The 25666-nt window shown below is 41.0% G+C and overlaps 1 protein-coding gene across 4 annotated transcripts in view; it reads right to left on the bottom strand.

Annotated features, from left to right (window-relative positions):
* The window catches only part of DCLK1 (doublecortin like kinase 1), a 337117-nt gene that overhangs the window by 92090 nt on the left and 219361 nt on the right, over positions 1-25666 (bottom strand). For all 4 annotated transcript variants that reach the window (XM_029936850.1, XM_029936851.1, XM_029936853.1 and 1 more), the window contains exon 5: positions 3713-3829. In XM_029936850.1, the coding sequence (XP_029792710.1) occupies positions 3713-3829 (117 nt within the window). The remainder of the gene's footprint in view (positions 1-3712; positions 3830-25666) is intronic.

Below are 25666 nucleotides of genomic sequence, written 5' to 3'. Positions count from 1 at the left end.
TCCATTTTAAACTTCTAAAAAGAACAGTTACAAATTTTGGCAGTGACAAATGAAATAGATTCATTACATTGGCCTGTCTTTTTCAGCGTTTCTGAAATTGCTTTTGGTAAATGATACATCCATCTATATTTATAAGATTATAATTAAATGTATTATATTTATAATATTTATATACTTAGAGATACTGAGCAGTGATTATGTTACCAGTTAATTCTAAAGTGAAATAATTTCCTGCATTCATAATTATCTTCTTAAAATTAGATTCATGATTTTTTTAAACTCAAAAACGCAAAAATTCTCTTTCCATGTTTTTCTCCTGTGCTCCCCCATTCAGTCATGGATGCCACAATCAGACAGAAAGTGCGAGGATACTTTTTTTTGCATCTATAGTAGAAACCTTAGCAGCAGACAGTAACTGTTCCAGACCTCATGATCTCATTCTTTGACATGTGCACTGTCCTTGACTTATGAGGACAAAAGAAGAAAGAAAAAAAAATTCTGCCCAAACCCAGAAGCATCTGCCTAAAGGTCTTAAAAATAAAACATGTTAAATGAATAAACAAACAAAAAGCAGAGACAGACCCACAAATACAGACAACAGAGGCTATCAGAGGGAAAGGGGATGGGGGGGCTGGGCAGAATAGGTGAAGGGGAATGGGAGATACAGGCTTCCAGTTATGGAATGAATACGTCATGGGGATATGTAGTCAATGGCATAATAGCATTGTATGGTGACAGATGACAGCTACGTTTGTGAGCACAGCATAATGTATAGAGTTGTCAAATCACTATATTGCACACTGGAAGCTAATGCAACATTGTGTGTCGACTATACTTCAATGAAAAATTAAAACTAGGGGCACCTGGGTGACTCAGCCGGTTAAGCGTCCGACTCTTGGTTTCAGCTCAGGTCATGATCTCACAGTTTCTGAGTTTGAGCCCCACAGTGAAGTCTGCACTGACAGTGCAGAGTCTGCTTAGGATTCTCTCTCCCTCTCTCTCTGCACCTCCCCTACTTGTGTTCTCTCTCTCAAAATAAGTAAATAAATAAATAAGTAAATAAATAAATAAAGTATTTTTTAAAAGCCTAAATCAACATTTACAAAACTGTTAAAAACAATAAAAATAATGCATATTGATTCTATTGAAATAGCTATGCTGTAAAAGACATAGGAATTTGGTCAATCACCCATTATTAAATGTTTCTCCACTACACCTGGCATTTTAAAATTCATGGTATATAGTAAGAAAGAAGAGAGAAAAGATTAAACTTTGCCAATGTCAGAGTTGTTTGGGATTGGGGACTAATTTTGTTTTTTAACATTATCATTTTTAATAGCATTAGTAATGTTTCAGTTAATGTGGGGCTTCTTTCTTTTTTATAACTTTCCATAATTATACTAAACACCCAAAATTTTAGGGGCAACGTCCTGGCGAGGCTCATGACCTCGTTCTTCCTCACTGTTCCACTGGGGTTTATTCGACAGCCCAGGTTTGCTTAGAGAAAATGAGCAATATCCTTTGGTCAAGAATGAACATCCTCCAGAGAGCTCAGTTTTAACCTGCTTGCTGGCTAATGAACCAGCTAAGGTCTCCTGGGAGAGTTTTACGTGCAGCAGTTCTATCGCTGCTCTGTCATTTTGTAGGGGTCCACAACTCTGTGTGTAGGTAGTGTCTCTCCTGAAGGGAAAGAGCCCTCAATATCAGTTTCCAGGGAAGGGGTGATTTTCAGACAGAAAATCTCTCTTGTCCCAGGTAATCAGCTCTCTGAAGGTGGGTCATTGTAATCTTGGTCTACACTTCATAGTATTTGGAGCTTTGCTCTTGGGTTGCAAGGGTTAAAGATGGACATCACCACTTGGAAGCAAGCAGAGACGTAGAAAGAAGTCATCTGTGTCATGCCAATAAATGAAGATGAGCAAGCCATATCTTTCACCCCAGAGTAGCAGCCAAATGACTTCCTGTCATTTCCCTTTTGTTATCTGTAATTCATTGGGTTAGCATCAGAATCACCTAGAGGGAGTGTGAAAACCCAGACTGCCAGGCCCCTAGCTCCAGAGTTTCTAATTCAATGGGTCTGTGGAGGGCTCATCAAGACTAGATTTCTAACATGTGCTCAGGCGATGCTGATACGGCTAGTCAAGAGAACCACATCTGGGGAACCGCTTCCTTCCCCCACTGCACCTCATACTATGGTCCATAGACCATCTGATCAAAATTGCCTAGAATACTTGCTAAAATATAGGCTTATGACCTTAGTCAGAATGTGAGGGGTGGGGGCCAGCAGTCAGATGACCAACTACCAAGTTGCCAAGTGACTTTCATGCTAAGATTTGAGTCTCAATGCCTTACCCATTAGCAAGGTCTCATTTCAGAGTTCCATCCAACCTGGGTGAGTCATGTCATATTAAGGAAGGAGTTCTCAGCCCACCCTTAAACTAGGAGGAGTGAACGAGCTGCATCCCAAGTGCCAACCATGATCTGAGATTTATTCCCAGATTGGTCATGCTGTACAGCATGCTGTGAGAAGGGCACAGCGGCCGCCCACTGAGGACACCCTTACGGTGAGCGTCAAAGGAGATCTTTGGAGACCTGTCTAGGGAACAGCTGTAATCAGTAAAGGCCCAGGAAGAAGGTACCTCTGACAGAACCAAGGCTGCGGTGCTCTAGCTCTCCAGCTTACTAAGTTCCTTTTTCCGAGACTCACTTTGGAGGTTTTAGTTTTACTTTCTAAGGAAAAACATCCGAGCACCTCTATTTTTAAGTATGGAGGTTTCACCTTACACAGTGTACGGCTGGTGGGTGATGCCAAAGGCAGGGCTTGAGGCCTCAGCTTAGAGAGAGATCTTTGCACGTGCTTTGTCTAAGCCAACGCTGGTGAGTACAACAGGGCCTCTGTGGAGGCCCCAAAGGTCTTTGTCTCTATTTATAAGAGCTTCTCTGTCTTCATTGAATCAGGACAATCACCTTGATATATGTATCACTCAATGATTCCCATTCAGCAGTTTATATTATTTAATAAATAATTCCCTTTAATCATGAAATAGACCTTATACCTGAAACCAAAAAGAAGCAAAAACAAACAAAAAACCAAACACCTTCTAACGGACTCATGTCATTTTTAAGATCAAAGAAGGAAGAGGCAGAGCTGACACGGTCATCCTGTGAGGATGCACATCGTGCTCCAGCACCAGCACTAGAGGCACCGAGGGACAGGACACAGACCCGGAGTCACTCCAGCTTCCCCACTCCACACTCTCATCCTCACTGCCTTGAGCTCCAGGGCCATGCTGGGTCTACAGTAAAATGTATGTTAAACAGAAGCTCAGCAAATACATATTGAAAACTCCCCGTAGGCCAGTCCCAAGTAGAACAAATGCTTCAACAGAGACTTCAGCAGTTGGGGGCCCTTAGCCTGAAAAATTGATTTTTGTGGTGAGAAATGATGCAAGTCGGTATGATACTTCTTCTATTTGTGGGCAAATCCGGGTTTCCTGAGTTTTTGCTAAGTAAGTTGTCCCAAGCTTGATGCCTTTTCTTAAAGCTAACATGCTAGACTCTGGCAAATCTGTTCCATCATTCCAACATGTTCTAAAATTATAAACCGGAATCTTACTCTCTCTTAAAAAACCTCCCGCTCTGGGCTTCACACACCCTCTGCGCATCATGCGTCAGAAACAAGACAGTTTCTTCATCTCCTTTGGTGCTTTACCTGAGCTGGTTGATGCAGGGGATTTGCTGCGCCTGGAGGGTCCTGGGCTCTTGGTGGTGCTCCTGCGGGATGATGAAGCGATTTTGGTGTAAGAAGTGGACTTCACCACTCGACATTCTGGGGACAGAACAACAACCACACATCATTACAGGAACATGGCAGACACCATTCAAAATGCGCAGTAAACCTGAAGACAGAAACATACTCCCTGCCAGCCCAGTGCTTCTCTATAACAAAAGAATCAAGAAAACAATGACAAAAGGGCACAGTGAGCGTCTTAGACATCAAAGTAAATAATACTCTAAGCCTTCTAGTTTACCTTGTTTACAATAATATTTTGGATGGTTTGGGAGTAACAGCCTGGCAAAGAGGTGCTTTTGTTGATTTCTCTCCACCCACCTCTTGCGTTATTTGTGTATATGTATGTGTTTCTTTCAGGATAAATTGTTTTTTCTTCCGAGAAAAATGTTAGACAAAAGGTCAACCTCGTAAACCAAGATATGCAGAGATGGAGGATTCCATTGATCCGGCCCTGATTGTTCTTGGGAATCCTTGCAGTGAGAGCGGTGGGGTTTTACAGGTGTGAGAAATGATAGCATTTGCTCAGAAAAGGTAAAATCAGTGAAGAGATGACCTTACCCTGCTACCAGCACACCCTGTGACCTATGTCACCACACAACAGTGTGTGTAAGATAGTTCTTGGGCTGAGTATATAAAACAACTCTGCTGTTGTTAGATATCAATCCTTGGTGTTTGTGCTCATGAAATTCAACACTAAACATCTTAAATAGCAAAGCGTTTTCTATTTCCCTCTAAGTGAGCTGCATTGACCAATTATGATGTTGTGTAAATCTACACCTCTCATTCTGAAGAAACCACTTTAATAATAAAAAAAGACTTTTATGCTTGTAATGATAATCAATGATCCCTATGGATGGATAGAAAAGTATACAGAATATAAAATAACATCTATAAAGTGGTACTTTTTTGTTTTAGAGGGTGGTATACAAACTAGAATTTTCTAGAATTTTTTTCTACTCATTTTATATTTAAACAACTTTGGGATTAGTCTGTACATGTTGATCTGTTACCAGCCTTTTACACACCATGATACATTGTGAGCATGCACGCCCCATCTTTAATGGGGCATTTTATTACATGGATGTATCATAATTTCCTTACTCAGTTCCTACTGTTGGACATTTAGCTTGGGTTCAACATTTCACTCTCACAAACAATTACACAAAAACATCCTTCTAAATGAGCATGCAGTTATCTGATTCTTTCTTCAGAACAGATTTACATGTGGGCACTTGAAATTTAGTTTCTAGTAACTGGAAACCAGGGGGCCCATTGTAGGTGATTAAAATATTCTATTGAATGAAGTGGGATTGTGAGATTAAAGAGAAGCACTTTTGAAAAGTTTTTGACAAACTGCCTTTGAGACAGGATGACCCAAACTGTACTTTGATGAGAGTAGAAGAGTGGTCATTAGCCTAACCCCTCACTGAGGTTGGTTTATCTTCTCAAAAAAAAAAATCTTTAATTTCTAAATAAATATTGGACTTTGTTGCCTTAAATCTGAATTGGTTTGATTACCAGTAAAATTATACACTTTTTCCCATATTCTTATCAGCCATTTGTATTCTTTTCCTATTATTTGTTCATGTCTTTTGGCCATTTGCAATTGGGATGTTCTTTTTCTTATTGGGTTGTAAGAATGTATGCTATATTAAAGTTTTATCCCTTTGTGTATCATGTTATAAATATTACCTGTGTGGGCAGTGGTTGAAATACGTTAACTTTAAATGTGGTATTCTTGGGGCACCTGAGTGGCTCCGTCGGTTAAGCATCTGACTTCGTGAGTCAGCATGATCTTGCAGTTCGCGAGTTCCACCCTGCATCAGGCTCTGTGCTGACAGCTCAGAGCCTGAAGCCTGCTTCAGATTCTGTGTCTCGGGCTCTCTCTGCCCCTCCCCCACTCATGTTCTGTCTCTCTCTGTCTCAAAAATGAGTAAATGTTAAAAAAATAAAAATAATAAATATGGTATTTTTTTAAGTATAGTACTTTAAAAAGGAAGTCTAATTGATTAGTTTTCCCATTATCCACTTTTTCACCTTCTTAGACTTCAATAACAAAGAAATCATAATAATTCCAGATCTAATTCTGATGCTTGACTTTGAAATTTTCTTCCCTACTCATGTAATTTCTAATTTTCTAAGGTCAAAACATGTTTCTTTTTCTTTATACATTCTGAATGGCTTTATATAAACCTCCTTTCCTACTTTTCCCAAACCAACAAAGTAGTTCATATTGTTTAATAAAGAAGGAATATAAGTGTGTATAAAATATAAATGTTGAAAGACTGCAATTAGGAGATAATGGAGTGTCTCCCACAGAGCCTTAGGAATTTTACTGTGGGGGGCAAAGAGAAAAGGAAAATTTTCCAATAGAAAAAGGAAGAGAAAAGAAATTCCACCTTGAGGTATTAGTATTTGTGGCTTCATAGCCAAAAGTAGAGGGGAAAAGATTCAGGGCATTACTGAGCATGCCCAGGCTTCCCCAGTAGTTACTTGGGCCACTGTTGGCTGCTCTAGACTGGCCAGATGGTCCTGAAATAGACTTCCATTTCATGAGAGAGAGAGAGAGAGAGAGAGAGAGAGAGAGAGAGAGAGAGAGATCTATGCATATGGACATATCAGCAAAGATTAAAAGACAAGTAAGCAAGAGATATAATAACATCAGAAGGTATGACTAGAACTGCAAAAACTGCTCCCATGGGGTAACAGCATCTACACGTGTGTCTATGGAGGTTTCAATTCACAAAACAGATCTTTGGAACTTGTAGAGGGGACATCCGATTAGCTCAAGGCTCTGCCCCACAACTGATGACACAACCTGGAGTTTGTCCTAGCCTTGGACACCGGCCTGGCCTCTTGGAAATATATTAGCAACCAAACTGGACGGCTGTAGTGGTGCTGGTCCGTTGGCACGCTTCCAATTAGACTTCCATCAGGTGCGCACTGTGTGCCAAGTGCTGAGCACGGCAGGCATACTGAAGAACAAATACAGTTTTGGGACTCGAAATACTCACCACCTGGTAGTACAGTATGGAGTCTCGTAACCAGCAATAATTTTTAATGAAACCATTTTTGAAACAGGGCTCTCTTTGGCTAATTTTTATTTCATGGAACTTATACTTGAAAAACGTTGTTTTAGAAAACAAATTGCTTTAAGTAATAATACGTTTTTCACTTTAACTCAAAATCAGGACCATAATGAGGGTAGGATGACCAAGACTTTTTGTCCCAGGTCATGAATGTTTAGTGGTCACTCAACTTAAAATAATAATTTAAGAAGCTCAGCATCTAGTGAGCAAGAATGAAAAGTTAAAATAGAAAGCTACCAGATGGTGCACATTGGTAATAACACCCATCTGTGAGCCGCAACATGAATTAAAAAGTTGATTTTAGGGTTTGTTGCATGCTGTTGGCCACAGGTGCCAGAATTACTAGTTATGGCTTCAACTACCAACCAGGGCTCTGGATCAGCATAATTGAACCAATCTTACCACACCAAGTTGACATTTTCCAGCTACCACAAAGAAACTAGGCATTTTAGTTAGGCAGCTCAGCCTTATGAGAGCCAATGTAGGCGTTTTGTTTGATTTTCAAAGTATTGAAAAGAACTTGTGGGCTCAGGCCATGCTTTTATAGCTTCTCTTGAACATAGTTCTCACCATATTATTAATCTATCAAAAGTATTCATTTATTAGTCTCTCCCCACTTCCTACTCCATTTGGTACTAACTAGTCCTGGCATATTAAAAAGTGTGTAAAGTTGCTCCACAAATATTGGCCCAAATTGCTGCTGATGCTGTTACTACTTGTGCGAACTCTTACTATTCCCTGAACTAATCCAACTTCTCATTTTGCAGAGAGGGAAACTGGGTCTCAGAGAGGTTGAATGGCTTATATAAGAACCCAAGTCTCTTGGATTGATGGGCTTCCTTACAATCCCAGGACCTGATGTTGTCGCTTAAGCAAGCTGTCCTCTGTGTATAAAGGCCAGAAAATTGCTATAAGTACCCATGTTTCGGGCAGACAGACAAGTGAGTGACGGTGGATAGTGGGGAGCATGGCAAACTACCAGTTCCCATATCAACATTACGTTAAAAATTGAAGATTCTAATGCTACAATTCTATCAAGATGCCTATTGCATCGGAAAACAAAACAACGAACTCTCAGAAGTGGAGTTATAGTGAAGTAGCAAGCAGGTTGCGGGTCATGGAGTCTGAAAGATAATTACCAATATTATAAGGCTTGTACCTCTTGCCTTCAGGGTAAGAGCAAAGCTTTCATGGGTCACATAAGGGATTAGAATCATTCTGAAAAGCTAGGATCGAATAACAGAAAACAGAAACAAAACAATGACAGCAACTGCTTTTTTCCTTGGGTCAAAATAAAACCAACTGGAGAAAATTGCAGCTCCAAGCCACAAATTAGGAAAAAAATAAATACAAAAGACTCTAAACATCTTTCCTATTATAGTTTGGGTTTTACGTATTTTAATTAGTTTAAATGGGAATGGTGTTTTATAACGGTGAAAAATGCAGGGAAGGCCAAACGCTTCATTACTTTGGAGAGAAGGCCAAAATCTTTGTCAGCTTAAAACCACAACTTAGAAACATCATGAATAATATGATCTAAATGGCCAGTAAAACAGAAAGCCTCATTTGTTCTCACAAAAGACATTTTCATAGCCTCTGGCAAGGAAGAAAACAGCACCCACCATTCTCCCTCTCTCACGGGGTCATTTGTTTTGGGGGCGGGAGTAATCACTTCATTCTGATATTTTTGGCACCGTTGTATTACAGGGGATATATTTTCTTTGGCTATGAGATGATGGACAGCACAAACAGTCCTTAAGAAAGACGATACTGAAGGACTATAGGTAAGCCACTTAAAGGAAGCTTCAGTATAATAATTTCTCTTGGTACTAAAGGTTGAAACCTACCCAAAGAGTAGAAAATAAAATCAGACACATTAATTGGACCCCTGGTGACTGAACCCACTCTAGCAAACAAGCAAGTAAGCAAGGTTTAGTTCCAAAGTCTGCTTTGGAAAGTCCCTACATTCACAGTTCCGTGAGGGGGAAAGTATCATTCTCCATATGGTCTGTACTAATTAATGTTTGCTCTACAGATGTCCTCAAAATTTGGTAAGAGAAAAGTTAAAACATTTCCCACCTTCACCCTGGACCCCAATTCAAGAAATGGGCCTCCTGTAATGGATAAATGTAGAGAGACAACCGCGATGCAGATGCACAGAGAAGGGATGGAAGAAGGAATAAATTCTTTGGCCATGTTCCCAGTGGCATGAGCGCTTCCACTTAGGCAGATCCTCCCCCCACTCAGAAACAGTTGGTAGGTAGGCTGTAGTGTTGTGTAAGGTGCTAAGAAGAGACATGATGACAGACTTCTACTCCAGGCATCGACACTTCACCTGAGCTTGCAAAGGGACCCACTTGTGCCTTTTGGAGAATCTTGAAGAGCAAAGGAAAAGCCTCTGAGTACCTTAATAGCCTTAGTGACATGTTGCATGCTGGCTCAGGAATATTCTTTAAACAAGGTATGTTTCTACTCCTCTACCCTCTTTTTAAAACCAGCCAGAATCAAAGCACCATCAGGCAGAGGCCTCTCAACTGATATCTGCTCTAAATTCAGTTGTTCAGAACTGTTAAGGGGATGGGCAAGTACATCTGGAAGAATCCATCATGAGCAATAGATCCCCATCCTGATTACAAGGACAAGCTTCCTCTCAACTTGGCAAAGGTACAAAGCCTCCAAATGGAATAACATTCCTTTCTTTGGTTATATGCAAAAGAGAGTCAGGAAGCACATTCGGTTCTAGAGATGTTTTATAAAAATGGCACAAGCTCAATGGCCAAGAGAGAACTTGTGATTCTGTCTGTAACTCTCCAACACGTTGCTCTTACGTGTTCACATGCTCTGAGTTGGAGGAGCCCTCTGAGAATACCAAGGTTATCAGTGATTATCAAATCAACTCCCTCCTCAATTCATGAATATCCCCTGCTGTCTCTAGAAATGGCTGTCCAGCCTTCTCTGGACACTTTGCCTGCCTGGAGGATGCACCACCTCTTTCTCATGGTTTTTGAAGCTTTCACCATCCTGCTTAGTCTCCAGCTGGTCATCACAGGTGAACTCAGCAGAGTATTGCTGGTATGTCAGACAACTAAATTTTACTTCCTGTAGAAACAAGATGATTTTCGCACTTCGCAGCAGCATCATGGGATATCCAAACATAGGCTCCTTGCAGGGAGGGTCAGACTACACCTGTCCAGCAAGAACTGTGGCCCCTTCTCTCGTTTCTGTGCCACCCGGATTCTGAATCCATCCTGACACTACGGTGCAATTCCCATCCCTACTGGCTGTGGGGTTTGGAGCCAGTGTTATTTCCCTAGGCTCCGTATGCAGCATGTCTGGAATAAAAGCAGTCAAGATTCAAACACTCTAAAACATGGTTTTTAAAAAATAAAGTATGTAGCAGACTGAGCTGGAAGTCGCTTAGCTGGAGAGTAAAGTCCCAGAAATTGAGATATTTAAAGTACCTTCTAAAAATACAGCTACGCGTGTCTAAACCCAGCACCTAGACTGGCCCACCACAACTTTTCAGAACACCCAGCTAAGCGCTCCAGATGGCGCACACGTGTTCCCGCAGCCTGGGCTGCTCACTGTGAGATGAACACGCACCAGCTCTGGAACACGCGCTGGCTGAGACTCCTTTACGTAACCTCTGCAGGCCTTATGGTGCTGGAATGTTCTGAACTACCATCACAAGAGTCGCTACTCAGAATGATTCTCTTCTCCAAATACTTTCTTTTTTCCTAATGATCAAATAAAAGTTAATTTCCCCTACACAACAGCTGAGTTATCGGGGTACACGATGGAGGGGGGCAGTTTTGCTCTAAGTGATTGGCCTGGTTATCCAGGCTCCTGCTATCTTACTTCTGTTGCCCATGTTCTCGTCCACATGGTCCCAACCAGCTTGCCATGTTTCAGACCTGGGGGAAAGGAGAAAAAGAGGGAGGCCTCCAGATGCTAGGCAAGAAAAGTTGCTCTGTGCTTTCACCAGGTCTTCATTTCCTGAAACTGATTTTGTTCTTTCCTTCATCCTTCATGTCAGTTGAACTGCTTAGTGCTCCCTGGTCTCTACATGCTAGATGCCAGAAGCACCTCTTTAGCTGTGATGACCAAAAATGTCTCCACACACTGCCAGGGTTCCCCTGGGGCCACACTGTGCCTGGCTGGGAACCACTGCCAGATCTCTTCATTAAGCAATGTTTCCCCTCGTCTTTAATCAATTCTTAAATTCTTCCTTGAGGGTGTTAATGAAGCCATCACTAACCACCTGCCCAAAACAATGCATTTTGCACATTCTTTCTATAGCTTTGGCCAACACGAACTGATAGTTTTAGGCTTTTATGCATCCACTACAGTGTGGATGATGCAATTGGCAACACTGAATGTCTTCCAATGGTCTGCTAAAACTGCATCAGCATTCATTGTTCTACCCATCTCTGAGAACATGGAGACATGGGGCCTGGAAACTGTGGGTCTTTCTGACTTGAGAGCTTGGAGGATGGGGAAGCTCATGGAGGCACAGTGTAGAGAAAGAAGACTTCCAGTCTGTGCTGTGCAAATCTGGGTGTTTCGAGAAGGGCCAGGAACATTGCCCATAACCAGCTGCTCTCAAAGTCAAATTATTTCCCCTCCAGGTGCCATTTGACCTTGCAATGAAACTTTTGGAACCAATCCCCAAGTAGTGCTACCCGAGCCATTCTAGTTGAGTACAAGTACTGAGGAAGATGTTCTTGCCCCCTGAGACTGGGAATACGCAGCCCATTCAACCAGCCGGGAAGAATTGTTTCAAAATGACCCAATTGTATACTCTTTCACCGATATGAAGTCAGGATCTTGTCTTTCTGGAAGTCTAAAACAGAAGTGTAGTTGATAAGTTTGTTTTCCCCATAAAAGCCCAACCTCATCAGCACTGAAATTTGTCCTTGAGGGCAGTCTTTTTTTTCTTTCTTTCTGTGACAGCCCTCAGCTGTTTGCTCAAGATCTGCTGCCTCTCCATTGGTCAATACAGTGTGGTCAACAATCTTCATCCCTTTTGAAAGTAAAGGAGTTGCTAAAAATGAGAAGCTCCCCTTTGCTGGCTCTGAGCTTCTCATCAGAAACCTGTGTGCTGTTGGTGGGAGGTCTGACCAAATCACAGATGCTTAGGGCCTTTCCTTAATGTGCTCCTTTGCATGCATGTCGACCAGCACAAGAGTGATACCTTCTCCATCTTCACTGAAGTCTGACAACACTAAATGACTGAATATACAAAGGTACAATGGCTGACCATGTAGAAAATAGGTCTCTGACCCATTACCTGCAGCAAGCAAGGAAACCAAAGCCTTTTATCTATGCTAACCAGTCAGGAAGTCTGCTGTTGGACTAGCCAGAAGCCAGACTGTTTTCCCTTTTCTTCCCAGGAAGATAACCAGTAACTCCTGTTAGAATCGGCCCCAAATGGCCAAAACTTGGTTAATAACTGACAGTGTACCCTAATTTTTGTCCCTCCAACTTAGAACCAGAGAAAACTAAATACGCACCCTAGCCGATCGCAGAGCTAGCCCACCCACAGCTTCCCCACACCAACCATCAGCCCACACCTGAAGCCTTCCCTTCTCACCATTTGTAAAGCTTTCCCACTCCTCTGCCTTCTTCACGTCTCTGCCAAAATGCAAATGATGGCGGCTGACTCCTTTGCTCTAGTGAGCTCACAATAGATAGCCTTAGCATGTTCTTGTTTGGTTGGTCTTGGTTTCTACAACACACGTGGCTCTCCCGCTTAGCACAACATGAAGTAGCTTCTTGAGTCAAGCATCACGTTGTATGAAACAGGCTTACCTCTGTCCATTAGAATCATGAGAACATGTACAAGGGAAAGAGGGCTGCCTGGTGAAACAGCAGATGAACGAACGTCTCCAGTCTCACACTCTGGGCCTACACTGATGGGGTGGGTTCCCGTGCGTGACGATGCACATCATCTGCATTTCTATTTCTATTTCTCTTTTTTGCAAAGTGCATGTGTTAATTTCCTGAGGCTGCTATAACAAATTACCACAAACTGGGTGGCTTAAAATGACCAAAATGTATTCGCTCATGGTGCTAGAGACCAGAAGTCCAAAATCAAGGTGCTGTAGGGTCACCGTCCCTCCTGACGCTCTAGGGAAGAATTCACTTCTTGCTTCTTCCAGTTTTTGGTGGTTCCAGGCATTCCTTGACTTATGGACACATCACTGACATCTATGCCTCTATCTGCACATGAACATTTGCTCTGCGTGCGTGTTTTATCTGCTTTTGTCTGGTTCATATGAGCACAGTTGTGTCTGGGCCCACCTGGACAATCCAAGGTAATGTCATGTCCCGATCCTTAACCTAATTATATCTGCAAAGATTCTTTTTTCCAAATAAGGTAATATTTGCCAGCTGATATGGGTGGCCATTATTCAGCATGTGTGACACAACTTTGGGACAAGTCTTTCTTGAAAATTTTTGTCAGGAAATCTGTTACTATTCCCCTGCCAAAAACCTTTCCATAACTCCTTGCTGCTCTTTGAGAACACCCATAGCATAGTCTATAAGGCTCCAGTCGCCCTCGGTCTCTGTCTCCTCTTTCCTTTGGATACATTATTTCAGCTTCTTACTTGCACAAAATATCTTCCTATCTCTGGGATCAGAACTTTAATTTCCCTGCACAAGAAACAAGTCTGCCCTATTCCCACCTCACCTGGCCAATTTCTGCTCATACTGCCCTGCTCAGCTTAAGTTCATTCATTTTGAAAATATTCACCAAATCCCTGCTGTTTAGGTGCCAGGATACAGTAGTGAAGTTATCATCTGGCAGAAGTTATCATCTAGTAGAGTAAACAGGCCTTAAACAAAAAAAAAAAAAAACAAAACAAAACAAAGGACAAGCGCTAGTTCTAGAAGTGCTTTACCAAGAATTGAATGGATGATGTGACAGTGAGTGGTTGAGTGAGTGGTTTCTCTATACTGGTGGTCAAAGAAGGTGGCATAGGAGTAGGGAACACTGAAGGAGAGGCTCTGAGCACAAGACAGAGCCACCCATGTGTAGATGAGAGGAAAGAAAGCAAGACGGGGAAAGATCCAACGAGGACTGGAAGGAAGGGAGAGGTTTAGATTGTACATCACCCAAGATGGAGAGTTATAGAAGGGTTTTAGCCAAAGGCATGGGTGTGATCTAATGTGTGTCTAAAAGGTCACCTTGGCTGCTGTGTAGAGGAAGGGTTTCAGAAGGACTAAACTAGATGAGAAAGGATGGCTTGGACCAGATGGAGGTAATAGAAATGGACAGAAGACAATGGCTTGGGATTTGACGTGAAGACTGGGTCCACAAAACTCACAGACAGACTGGATAAGGTGCAGATGGACAGGAAAATCTCTGCCTACACGATCTTTGACAGGTATACTGCTGTGTCCTGTAATACCCAAGATTTCTTTATCGTCCCCCAAAACCAGAAACCGCCAGGGAGGCCGAGTCACACATGCAAAAGCAAAGGGCTTTATTACGGGTTTAGGCTCGCCGGGGCCTAAACTCGGGATCACAGACTTTACCGGCGTGGTGGGTCCATGCTGAGAGCCCCAAACAAAGGGGGGTAGGGCTTTTATGAGTTTAGGAAGGGAGAGTTACCGGAATCCAATTATTATTGACAGGTTTATCCAATTACAACATTAACCAATCACAGAGTAGATCCAGGACCCAGGACCCTCACATAGGGTGTAACTAGCCTTAAGCAATAACTGATGACCTATAGCTTCTATTTCTAGGCCTGCCCTTAGGAATGCTAAGGGTATTACAAGGGTGGTCCCTCTTGCCTTGGGCAATGTGTGCCCTTCTATTGTCTCAAACCTGCGTCCTTACAGTCCTACTGAGGGGTCTGCACATGTGGTGGCATCATGTGCCAAAGGACAAAAGAGACTGAGACTTTACCAAGACTATGTTCTTCCTGAAGGATAGAGGAGATTTTCCAGCTCTTTACAAATCCTTGTCCTTCCTTTGACCTACTCATTTGGAATCACTGGAAGTGGGACCTGGGGCATTTAAAAAAAAATCCCTTGGTAATCCTGAGGGTGTAGGTCCATAGACCAGAAAACTTTTGCCGTTCTCTGATATACAGATAAGAAAATTACTGAAGGAAATCCAGAGGCTCAGGGTTTGAGGTAATTGTGCAATGTGGCATTTGGAAAGAAGGATTAAACTAACAGAATGAGGAGATGAATTAGCAAGACAAATCAGTCTTGAAAAAGCAACAAATATCTGTCCTGCTTTAGATTTGGTCCCAATTCAAATGCTCAAATACAATAAACTATCATCCTGAGACCAAGATGAAAGCAGACTTTGGAAGAAGAATAAGAGTTCACATTTATTAGCAACTCATGACCACCTGGTTTTCATTAGCTACAAAATAGAAAGGATCTGAGAGATAGATAAGAAACTGGTAAATTACTCAAGAACTGAAAGCTAGAAAATGGGTATGAATTCCTCCTAGAGAAAAGGAAATAAAAGAAGCCAAGAAAAAAAAAGAGCATAGAAATAGAAACTGAAATTAAATTTGATAGCTCTCTCCTTGGATAAGGCTCTTTTATGCCTGACTTTACCTCAGCCATGCAGAAACAAGGATAAACGTATATCTTTGGTCCAGTGGTGTAGCACAGATCTGAGGGGTTCAGGGTCAAGAGGTCTGGAAGGGGGCCCACAGGGAAAGGTGGAGGTATGGAGCTTGTGGGCAGCACAAAGTGATGACAGTTGAGAAAGTCAGGCGTGTCACTCACAAAGGGTAAGATTTTATTTTGAATTGTCCTGTGCCCCCTTAATGGGATTAGGATAGCACAGCTGAGATGACAATGGGTCCACTCTTCTTTCATTAAAACAAAGTCACAGGCTCTGCGCTGTCCAATAGTTTGGGTCATTTTACTTAGGAAAGTTCTCTAATACCTTGTGCTGATGTGGTCCACGGACCAGCAGTCTCAGCTTCACCTGGGAGCCTGTAGGATCTCCAGCTCCACCCCAGCTCTACTGAATCAGAATATGCATGTTACCAATGTTCCTGGTGATTTGTATTCACATTAAGGCTTGAGAAGAATGGCTCTGGAGCTGTGGAGAGGCTCCCTTCAATCAGTGGCTCTGACCTGAGTAAGGAAGCATGTGAAAAAACAACAGGTTCCTGGCCCAGTCCCCAGAGATTCCAATCCCATTGGCCAGGCATCTATATCTTGAGCAAGTGCTTTAGCTGATTGTATTCTAACACCCAAGGAATAATTTAAGACGCAGAGCCATAGATGGTAATAAATAGGAGTTAGTAACCATAGAAAGGATTAAATAACAGACCTAGCCCAACACCTTACTGAGACAGCAATATTTTATGGTAGTGTTTCTTGACTTCCCTAATGATAAGAATAACTTGAAAGTTATTGGTAGCATTCAACTTCCCAAATCCCTTCTCCAGATGTTTTGATTCAATGGGTCTAAAAATTTAAATATATTTCTTTTTTTTTTTTTAACATTTATTCATTTCTGAGATGGCGGGGGGGGGGGCGCAGGCAGAGAAAGAGGGAGACACAGAATCTGAAGCAGGCCTCGGGCTCTGAGCTGTCAGCACACAGCGGATGTGGGGCTCAAACTCACAAACCACGAGACGTGACCTGAGCTGAAGTTGGAAGCTTAACCTACTGAGCCACCCAGGCGCCCCAAGGGAATTTATATTTTTAATAGGTATTCTGGGTGGTTCTTATGACTAGAGAGGTTTAGAACTGCTTTACTGGAAGGCATATAGCTCAAGAAAAATATCCAGGGTACAGTTAAGAAGGGTACATGCAAAGTGAGCCTGTCTTATCTAGCTTATCACCTGATCAGTTAAAGCAGAAGGACCGGTACTTGGTGGGGGGAGGGATATAAAGGAAGTTTCCAGAAAGTCATCTACCCTGATCTAGATGTTATGTAAAGTGGACATCAAGCCTGATTGAGAATAGAGATTACCCATCAGGAAGGGGTACCTGCATTTGAAGAGATATCAGAGACTCATCCTGAGAAAGGACATCCAAACCTGATTCCACACTGAGTGAATGAGTTTTGGTGGGCCTTGCTTTTGTGTCTGGAGGTAAAGGCAAGACTTGAGAAGATAATTGTCCAACCAAAATCATCTTTGATCCTGCACTGTCATCTCAAGGAGGAAAAAATAAATTCAATAGGAAAATTAAGGGAAAAAGAGACCCCCTAACTGTAGGAACAGGAATAAACATTCCAACCCTGGTGTAGAAGAAAATAATCAGAAAGTCATGATAAATGACAAGCTGAACTTACATGGTTATAAAGGGATTGACTGGTACTCAAGAATAGTTATGCAAATCTACTTCTAAGCATAGTATCATTGGGATAGCAATTAATTTAGAGGCTTCGCCTTCAAGGAATAGGAAAATCACAAGGGTTTATGAAACTCAGCTACTTCAAGGAAGAAACAGGTAACACCAACGTATACATTTGGTAGAGTATAAAAAAATCAGTAATTGAATTAGCTATACCCTAACTGAATCCTTCAAATTCATATTTTGGTTTTTTTCCCTTAATTTTTTATTGAGAGAGAGAGAGAGAATATGTGAGAGTAGGGAAGGGGGCAGAGGGAGAGAGAGAATCTTAAGCAGGCTCCATGCTTAGCATGGCTCAATCTCACAATCGTGAGATCATGACCTGAGCCAAAATCAAGAGTTGGATGCTCAACTGACTGAGCCATCCAGTTGCCCCTAGATTCATACTTTTTAATATATAATTCTGTTGCTGGCTTGGTGACTCCATGATGTAAATTAAAATAAATCCTTAGAATGCAAAAGTAATGATAATGATGAGTCTGGAGAAATAAAACTTTGCAAACATTTTGTGACCATTTTTCCATCATAAATCATTATTATGGAGTTAGTATAAAGGTATTCTGTACCTAAAATACTAGTACCACCTAAAGGAAGGAATTAAAATGGTAGCAGAAGTTCCCTAGGTGTAGGGAAAGCTGCTGGGTCATACAGACTGAACAAGTTCTTACGGAAGCTTGCATTTCCTTCCAAGGAGAAGCATAAAAAGATGGCAGCCAATCATGTTTTTCCACAATGGTTTAGCTATTGTTCTAACTATGAGCAGGCTACAGAATTGGTGACTTACTGGAGTATCACGGAAGTACCCACCCTGAAGAAAACAAAAGATCTTAGTAAGAATCTCCCATTGGTGCCACACAAGCAATGCTTCTCTTCTAGAAGAGCTCTAAAGGGTGCCACCAGGAAGATCCACTGGAAAAATTAAATTAAGTGCTGCATATAAATTAGTTTTCTGTGAAACAGTTATGCCTATGGGTTTCTAGGGTACTCTTTGAAGACAGCAGCATGAAAGAACCCAGGAAACAGGGATGAAATAAATTCTTTCCTTTTTAAAATAACTCAGTACATGAACCAGACAACACCCACATTAGGACCCCTTTCATAGTCTTAGCTTTCCTGACTGTTCCACTGCTCCAGGGAAAACAGTAAGTCAAGTGTTTCTTTTAAAAATTAAATAGGATTAAAAAAAATTTAAACCCAGAGACAAAATTTCACAGGTTTAATGTACATCAGAGATAGATTTGTAGATCCTCCTCCCTCGGATCAGTAATACATTCTACGCTTCTCCAGCATCACTTCCACTTCAATCCAGGCCGAGAAAGCAACTGTGTTTGCAGCTGAATGGCAACTTGCCGGACAGCACCTTGCAATACTACCGGAAAGAAGGAATGTTTCTGAGTTACTTATATTGGTGACAAAATGAAAATTTGCCTCAAGTAGATAAATCCTGCTATTCTATCGGCAATCTCTTAGGTGACACACTTGTCATACACAGCTAATGATGTGACATCTTAAAGTCTTGAGGGAAAATCAAAGGTCATCCAAGACACACAGGTGACCGGTTCAAATGGATAAGACAATGAGGTGAACACCTGAAAATGGCTGAACCAATGTGAACTGGGCATTCCTGGTGAATGAATATTCCAGCTACTGCCAGACCTGAACTTTCAGCAGCTCAGATGGGTCTCTGAGTTTCGGATTAGAACAGCTGAAATGGTGTGCAAGTTGGGGTACCTGGGTGGCTCAGTCAGTTGAGCGTCTGATTCTTGATTTTGGCTCAGGTCATGATCTCATGGTTTGTGGGTTTAAGCCCCATGTTGGACTCTGCAATGGCAGTGCAGAGTCTGCTTAGGATTCTCCATCTCTCTCTCTCTCTCTCTCTCTCTCTCTCTCTCTCTCTCTCTCTCTCTCCCTCTCTCTCTCTCTCTCTGTCCCTCACCCACTCACATAGCCTTCTCTCTTTCAAAATATAAATAAACTTAAAAAAAATGGTGTACAAGTAGACAAGATATTTGGCATCAGTTTTTCATCCATTATGCTGATCACTGGATTTGTGGCTGCATGATCGAGCTGCTCACAGATCACAAAGGATGCTGTGTGTAGGGAAGAATAAGAAAGTGGGAATTTTGGACAGACAACCATTAATATAATTTTTAAAATAAAATTTTCACTTTCTTACTCCATGAGAACCCACGGAATACCTTCTCTAGGAGCTGATCTGATGAGCATAATGTACTCACTTCTGTCCTACACCTAGTTTTTTTTTTTTAAAGATAGAGTTATATCAATAGAAACAGAAGGTTTCTTGCAGTCAAGTGTGCCCATGCATATATAGGGAATATTAAGTTATGAATGACAAAGTTTTCCTGGATCAGACAAACTTCTAAACAATTTTTTCTTTCCAAATTATTTCACATTCATGCAATGAGAGGGAGACATTTTCAGGGTGAGTTAATTTTATTGGTAATTCTCCACCTCTTACTCTGAAAACTTGAGATTTCCTTTCCTCACTTTTGCCAAAATGTGTAATATTTATTATACTGTTTCTCTGTTTCCTTGTTACTTGGCTTTCTTTTTTAATGAGAGGTATCCTCCCCATCAACTGCCTAATAAAATCTTTGGTTGTGTAGTTTAATTTTAAAGCAATCTATTCATGAGCCATTTATCTATTTTCCCTTCTATTCCAAATGACAGACATTAAATTACATCTCTGGATAGATGTGATTAATCTTCTATTCCAAAGTGCAGAAAAGAAGAAAACGGTTAGAAACATATAAAGCCTCTTTTCTTTTCTTATTAGGAGAAAGCTGACTATGGGTTGAAAATTTGATTTATTTCCCTTAAATCTATTTGAAGATCACCTTTAAAACAAGGGGTCAAATGCGGCTTGAAATGAATTCCCCGTGCAGTGCTTATGTAAGTCTCTGGGTTATAGTATTTCAAGGCTAATAAATATCATAGTCCTAGGAAGACAGCCTCTAATATGACAGTATACAGGATTTTGGAGGGATTGTGGTCTTTCTGTGAAAAGGGTCTGATTAGAAGGGAGACGTTATCTTTGACTTGCAGGAAAGGTGTCTGAAATCATGATATTCTATTTGCATTTGGCCCTCAGCCATCAAATAAATGAGTCATTATTGCAATCCTCAACTAGTTACATCTGGTAGAGTAATTCACTAAATGACTTCTGTAGATAACTTCTTTGTGGACAGACTTATCATCTTCAAATATTTACCCAAAAACTGAAATGTTGAGTAAGGTAAACTGGCATTTTTATGGTAAATTTGGCTCTTTATTTCCAAAAAAAAAAAAGAGTGTCAAGCCATCTTTAAAGACACTCAATTTCACAGAGAGGATTTATTTTTCCTTTCTGAAAATATTAGCAGAAATGTATTTAAATAATTGCTTAAAAAAACCTCTTTTCCTTAGAATACAGAAAAGTAGTCTCGTTCTCCTCAACCTTCCTGGCACATCACGTACCTGACAAGAATTAAAGACACCTAAAACACCATTTAGGTTGAAAGAGACAAGATCGAACATGACAGTCTCCTAGCAACTATAGGAGTCTAAGTGATGTCTATTGGCCCCACTTAGGGAGAAAAGCATGTTCGTACACTTATAAACACTTAATGCATATTTTCCCCCTTGTTCTTTGAAAATAATCTTATCAAAATGTTTTAAGTAGATTTATTATTTTTATAGAGATGACCTACACCCACCTTGTAAAAGTCCAAACAGAGGGCAGGAGCAGGGGAGGGGCAGAGAGAGAGAAACAGAGAGAGAGAGAGAGAGAGAGAGAGAGAGAGAACATGCATGCTAGTGGAAGAGGGGCAGAGAGAGAGGGAGACAGAATCCCAAGCAGGCTCCACACTGTCAGTGCAGAGACTGATGTGGGGCTCAAACTTACAAAATGTGAGATCATGACCTGAGCTGAAACCAAGAGTTGGGCGCTTAACTGACTGAGCCACCCAAGAGCCCCATATGTGTTACTTTTTAAGAAAGAATTTGGCTTTTGATTCTTGGAGTCACTGCCCAATCCTCACCTATAACATTTTTATTTCTACAAATCTCTTCCCACCTTGACTACTGTTTTCTCCCAAACCCTTTTCTTTCTATTTATGAAGGGAAATTAAGAGAAACTGCACAACAGGCCACCACAGCCATATAATTAATGTACTGTAAAGTAATACTATATAATGTACTATAGTGTTTCATCACATAGAGTGTTTATGAGTGAAAATAGTGGATTATAAAACAAGAGTATAGTATGCATATGTATGCAAATAAGTGTTGCAAAAGGATATTTCTATCCAGGTTTCAATTGTTTTTTTCCCCCCACTAGGTCAAAGGATTACATTTTTTAAATGCATGTTTCTACATTTTTAATTTTATGTAATATATGAGCATTGATTTTGAAATGTAAAAATGCTCTAAAATGTAGATTTCTTAGAATAAATTCAAACAGTAAAGAAAGGCATAAAGCAAAAATGCTTCTTCCCCACTTCCCCTCTTAGTTCAGCACCCAGAATATAATCACTGATAATTTCTTGGGAGACTGTCATAAAATATCAGTGCATATATAAGCACGCACAAAGCTGCATATGTGAAAGTAAATGTGTGTGTATTCTTTTGTATTAAAATGCAATATAATATATAATATTGATATTATGATTTTCCTCCCACTTAACAGTACATATTGATCATATTGGCCCATTTAGATTGACCTAATTTTTATTAGTGACAATGTACAATTATATTAAATGGATATATCTTAACTATTTAGCCAGACCTCTGTTAATAGCTTTTGCTTTTTTCTCAAGATCTCTTTAAAAAAATTTTTTAATGTTTATTTATTTTTGAAAGAGAGAGAGAGAGAGAGCGCAAGCAGGAGAGGGGCAGAGAGAGAAGGAGACACAGAATCCGAAGCAGGCTTCAGGCTCTGAGCTGTCAGCACAGAGCCCGACGTGGGGCTCAAACTCACAAACCACGAGATCATGACCTGAGCCAAAGCTGGACGCTTAACCGACCGAGCCACCCACGTGTCCCTCTCAAGATTTCTGTGGTTACAAACGACCTACAATAAACTTTATACATAAACCTTTGTATCAAAGACAGATGCGACTTTAAAATTTTTATAAATAGTGCTGCTTGGCATATCCACATTCCCATCAACTTTGTATGAGAGAGTTTCTTCCTGCTTTCAGGAAAAGAACTCAATAGGAAACACACACACACATATTGTTTACCTGTTGAGTAAAACTGGGATCTCACTGTTGTGTTAATTTACATTTTGTTACTACTTCTTGAATTGGAAGGATTGAAACATTTCCCCATGGCTGCTGGGCTTTGTCTCGTATGAACTGACTGTTCATATCCATCCATTTTCCCACCGTTTGTCCTTTTCTTTATTAATCAGCACATATCCCTTGTCTGTTAAAAAATGTAGTCCTTTATAAAACACATGTTTTACAAACAGTGTTTTTTGTCTCCTAACTTGAAATTTGCATAATGTTTTGCCATACAGAATGTTTTGCATTCTGATTAGCCAAACTTGTCTTGTAAATGTTTTGGGAATTAATTATTATAAGGGAACAATTCACTATGATATTTAAACAAAAGGTCACAAAGTGTGTTCACGGGATGTTCTCATTAAATTGGAAATGACCAATAATGACTGTAGAATTCTGTCTCAAAAATTTCGTATAAAAATGTTGAATTTTATAATTTTTAAAGAAAAGCATAACTGGATTATCTACATAATTTTCAAGTTACCATTTCTTTGTAAGAGAACAAGTCAAAGTTGCTTCATTCCCAATTACAACATTAATTTCATAAAACAAAATTATTATAAATCCAGGTTTATATACATAGGATTTTCCCCTTCTGTTTGAATAAAAATGAACTGTGTGACGGCTAATGGGTATAGGTTTTTTTCTGGGGTGATGAAAACTTCTAAACTTGTTTTGTGGTGATGTTTGCACAATGCTATGAATATACTAAAAACCGGTGAATTGTATACTTTAAGTAGGTGAGTTGTAGAGTGTGTGAATTGTATCTCAATAAAGCTGCTATCAAATCATAAACTGTGGTGTGCTTTGAGTAGAGCTGTGTGCAGAATAAATCACTGTGGCTTGTCACCACATTGCCAGAGCGCCTTCCTCACCCTCTAGAGAAGAGTTTCATTAGGCAGGAGGTTTTGAATGGGCTCATCTTTGGAGATTCCTTTCTCTGTTTATTCTCATCTGTCCTCTTTCCCTTTCCAGACTCTCTTGATTGGGGTAAGGGACAGGGCAGATGGGGGCGGGGGGGGGACCTTCCAAACGTCTCTTCCATGCTTCTGTTATGCTTCTGACCCCAGGGGTTATTTCATTTCGGTGTAGATGCTCTAGAACATACCATGCTACACTGTGGGTTTTAGCAGAAGGTAAATAGGCTTGGATGACTCAAGGAGACTTATCTTGGCTAGCACCAGCTGTGACACATCATAAGTGACTTCGATGCTCAAATGTGCCCTCATCTTACTGAAGGGAATGTGACATAACAGGTTACACAATCACCATTTCTTGAAGTGTTAAATACCTGCACTGATTATTCAATGATAGACTTTTTTGCTTTTTATATATTCTTCTTTAAGATCTTTCATGTAAATGCAATCCAAATAATAAAATTGTAATCATTATTACACTATTTCCAATAGCTTTTGATGACTCTTACCTTAATCATTATATTCTAAACTCCAAGAGTATGAGTCAAAATCAAGGTAAATTGCCTTTCTCTCTTTGCACAAATCTGAAATGAGTCAGCAATGAGCAAAACCTCTAAAACGAATTTAATCCAGTGGAATCATCCTTAATACACTTGAGCAACACTGTCAGGTTTTTTGATCTTATTGACTAACACAGTTGAGAGGTCTTACACTTAGGAAATGGTGGTCAGCGAGATGTCAGTTAATATCCAATAGGAAGTGATCAATTAACTTTTATCACGAATTCTGGAGGTTCCCACCAAGGATCCAAGATACAGTTTGTGACCTCATGAGTTCATTGTCCATGAAGAGCTTTCGTCCACTCTGGCCGTCTAAAGGTGTTTTTCTCTAATAAAGGGACAGTCAACTATCTCACTAACATGAGCAGTTTCTGCTTTGTCCACATCTCATTTCCCTGTTCTACACATGAGACACTGGCCGATAGCCCTTCCTGCTAAATTTCTCAGGATCTTTACCTGTTCATTTGGAGATTCTGGCATCAGGTAAGTAGCCTTGGGTGATTCATGGACATTTTTCTTGGCTCGAAAGATGCATAGGCAGCCTCTGATAACACAGAGGGAGTAAGAGGCACGCTTGAGATGCGCTAAAACGTGACGGTGCGTGGACAGCTCTGTGTATCACAACGCACAGGACCAAGTGGATTCCTTTTCAGGAGTGTGAGACTGAGACCTGGCATCAGATGGAAAGCTGTGCCTGGACACATAGAGAAGCCCAAAAGTACTTGCTTAATAAATGCTGAATGAATAAATGAGACTCTAACCAAGGACATCTATTCTATCTTGGTCCTTTTCTTCGGGGTCCAAACTACCAGGGGGCCACGGACACTCCAGCAGACAAAGGGAAAAGAGGTGAAGGGAGCTGGCAGTTTGCCCAGAAAGATGAAATATTCTTGCTGCTCATTCACAACCACCCCTCTGAACTTAATTCACTAATTCATCCACTCTGTAAACATTTCTCAAGTGTCTATGTGCCAGACACTGTGGATAGTCAAAGAACAACAAAACACTGTCTCTGTCCTCAAATAAGGGTGCGTACATGATAAACTTTGACAAAGTCATTAATGATCTCCATCCACTGAGCGCTTCCTAGGTTCCAGATGCAACGCTAATTTCTTTATATGCATGATTGCATTCAACACTATGATATGATGTTGAACCAAGTATGACTCAATTACATAGATGAAATTAAGGTTTTGCCTGGCAAAGGACCCAGTGTTGCATAGCCACTCACATCCGAGCCAGAACTTGAAGTTGGTGCACTCTGACGTGAAAGCCCAAGTGTTCTGCAGTGGGAGGAAGGCCTTTCCTAGCAGAGAAGGGAGGGGCTCCTCCAGCCTGGGAGCAAGGGGAGAAGAAAGCTGGTGTGCACAGGCGCGGCCTCTGCCATCCAGTGTGATCTTTGAGCTGGGCTTACAAGTAGGAATAGAGCTTCCTCAAGAAAAAGAGGAAGCACCACGAGGAAAGGTACAGAGGCACCAAAATACACAGGAAAGAGGTGGGAAGTTCAAAGTGACTGCACTAGAAAGTGCTCAGGAGAGGCAGGGAGCTTGAAAATAAGGTTGTGTAGGGGTGCGCCTGAATGGCTCAGTTAGTTAAACATCTGACTTCATGATTTCACAGCTTGTGGGTTTGAGCCCTGCACTGGGCTCTGTGCTGACAGCTCGGAGCCCGG

Source organism: Suricata suricatta, chromosome 4, assembly GCF_006229205.1.
Source record: "Suricata suricatta isolate VVHF042 chromosome 4, meerkat_22Aug2017_6uvM2_HiC, whole genome shotgun sequence".
Classification (NCBI taxonomy): Eukaryota; Metazoa; Chordata; class Mammalia; order Carnivora; family Herpestidae; genus Suricata; species Suricata suricatta.
Note: the sequence above shows the minus strand (reverse complement) of the source record. Positions and strands in the feature narration are given on the sequence as shown.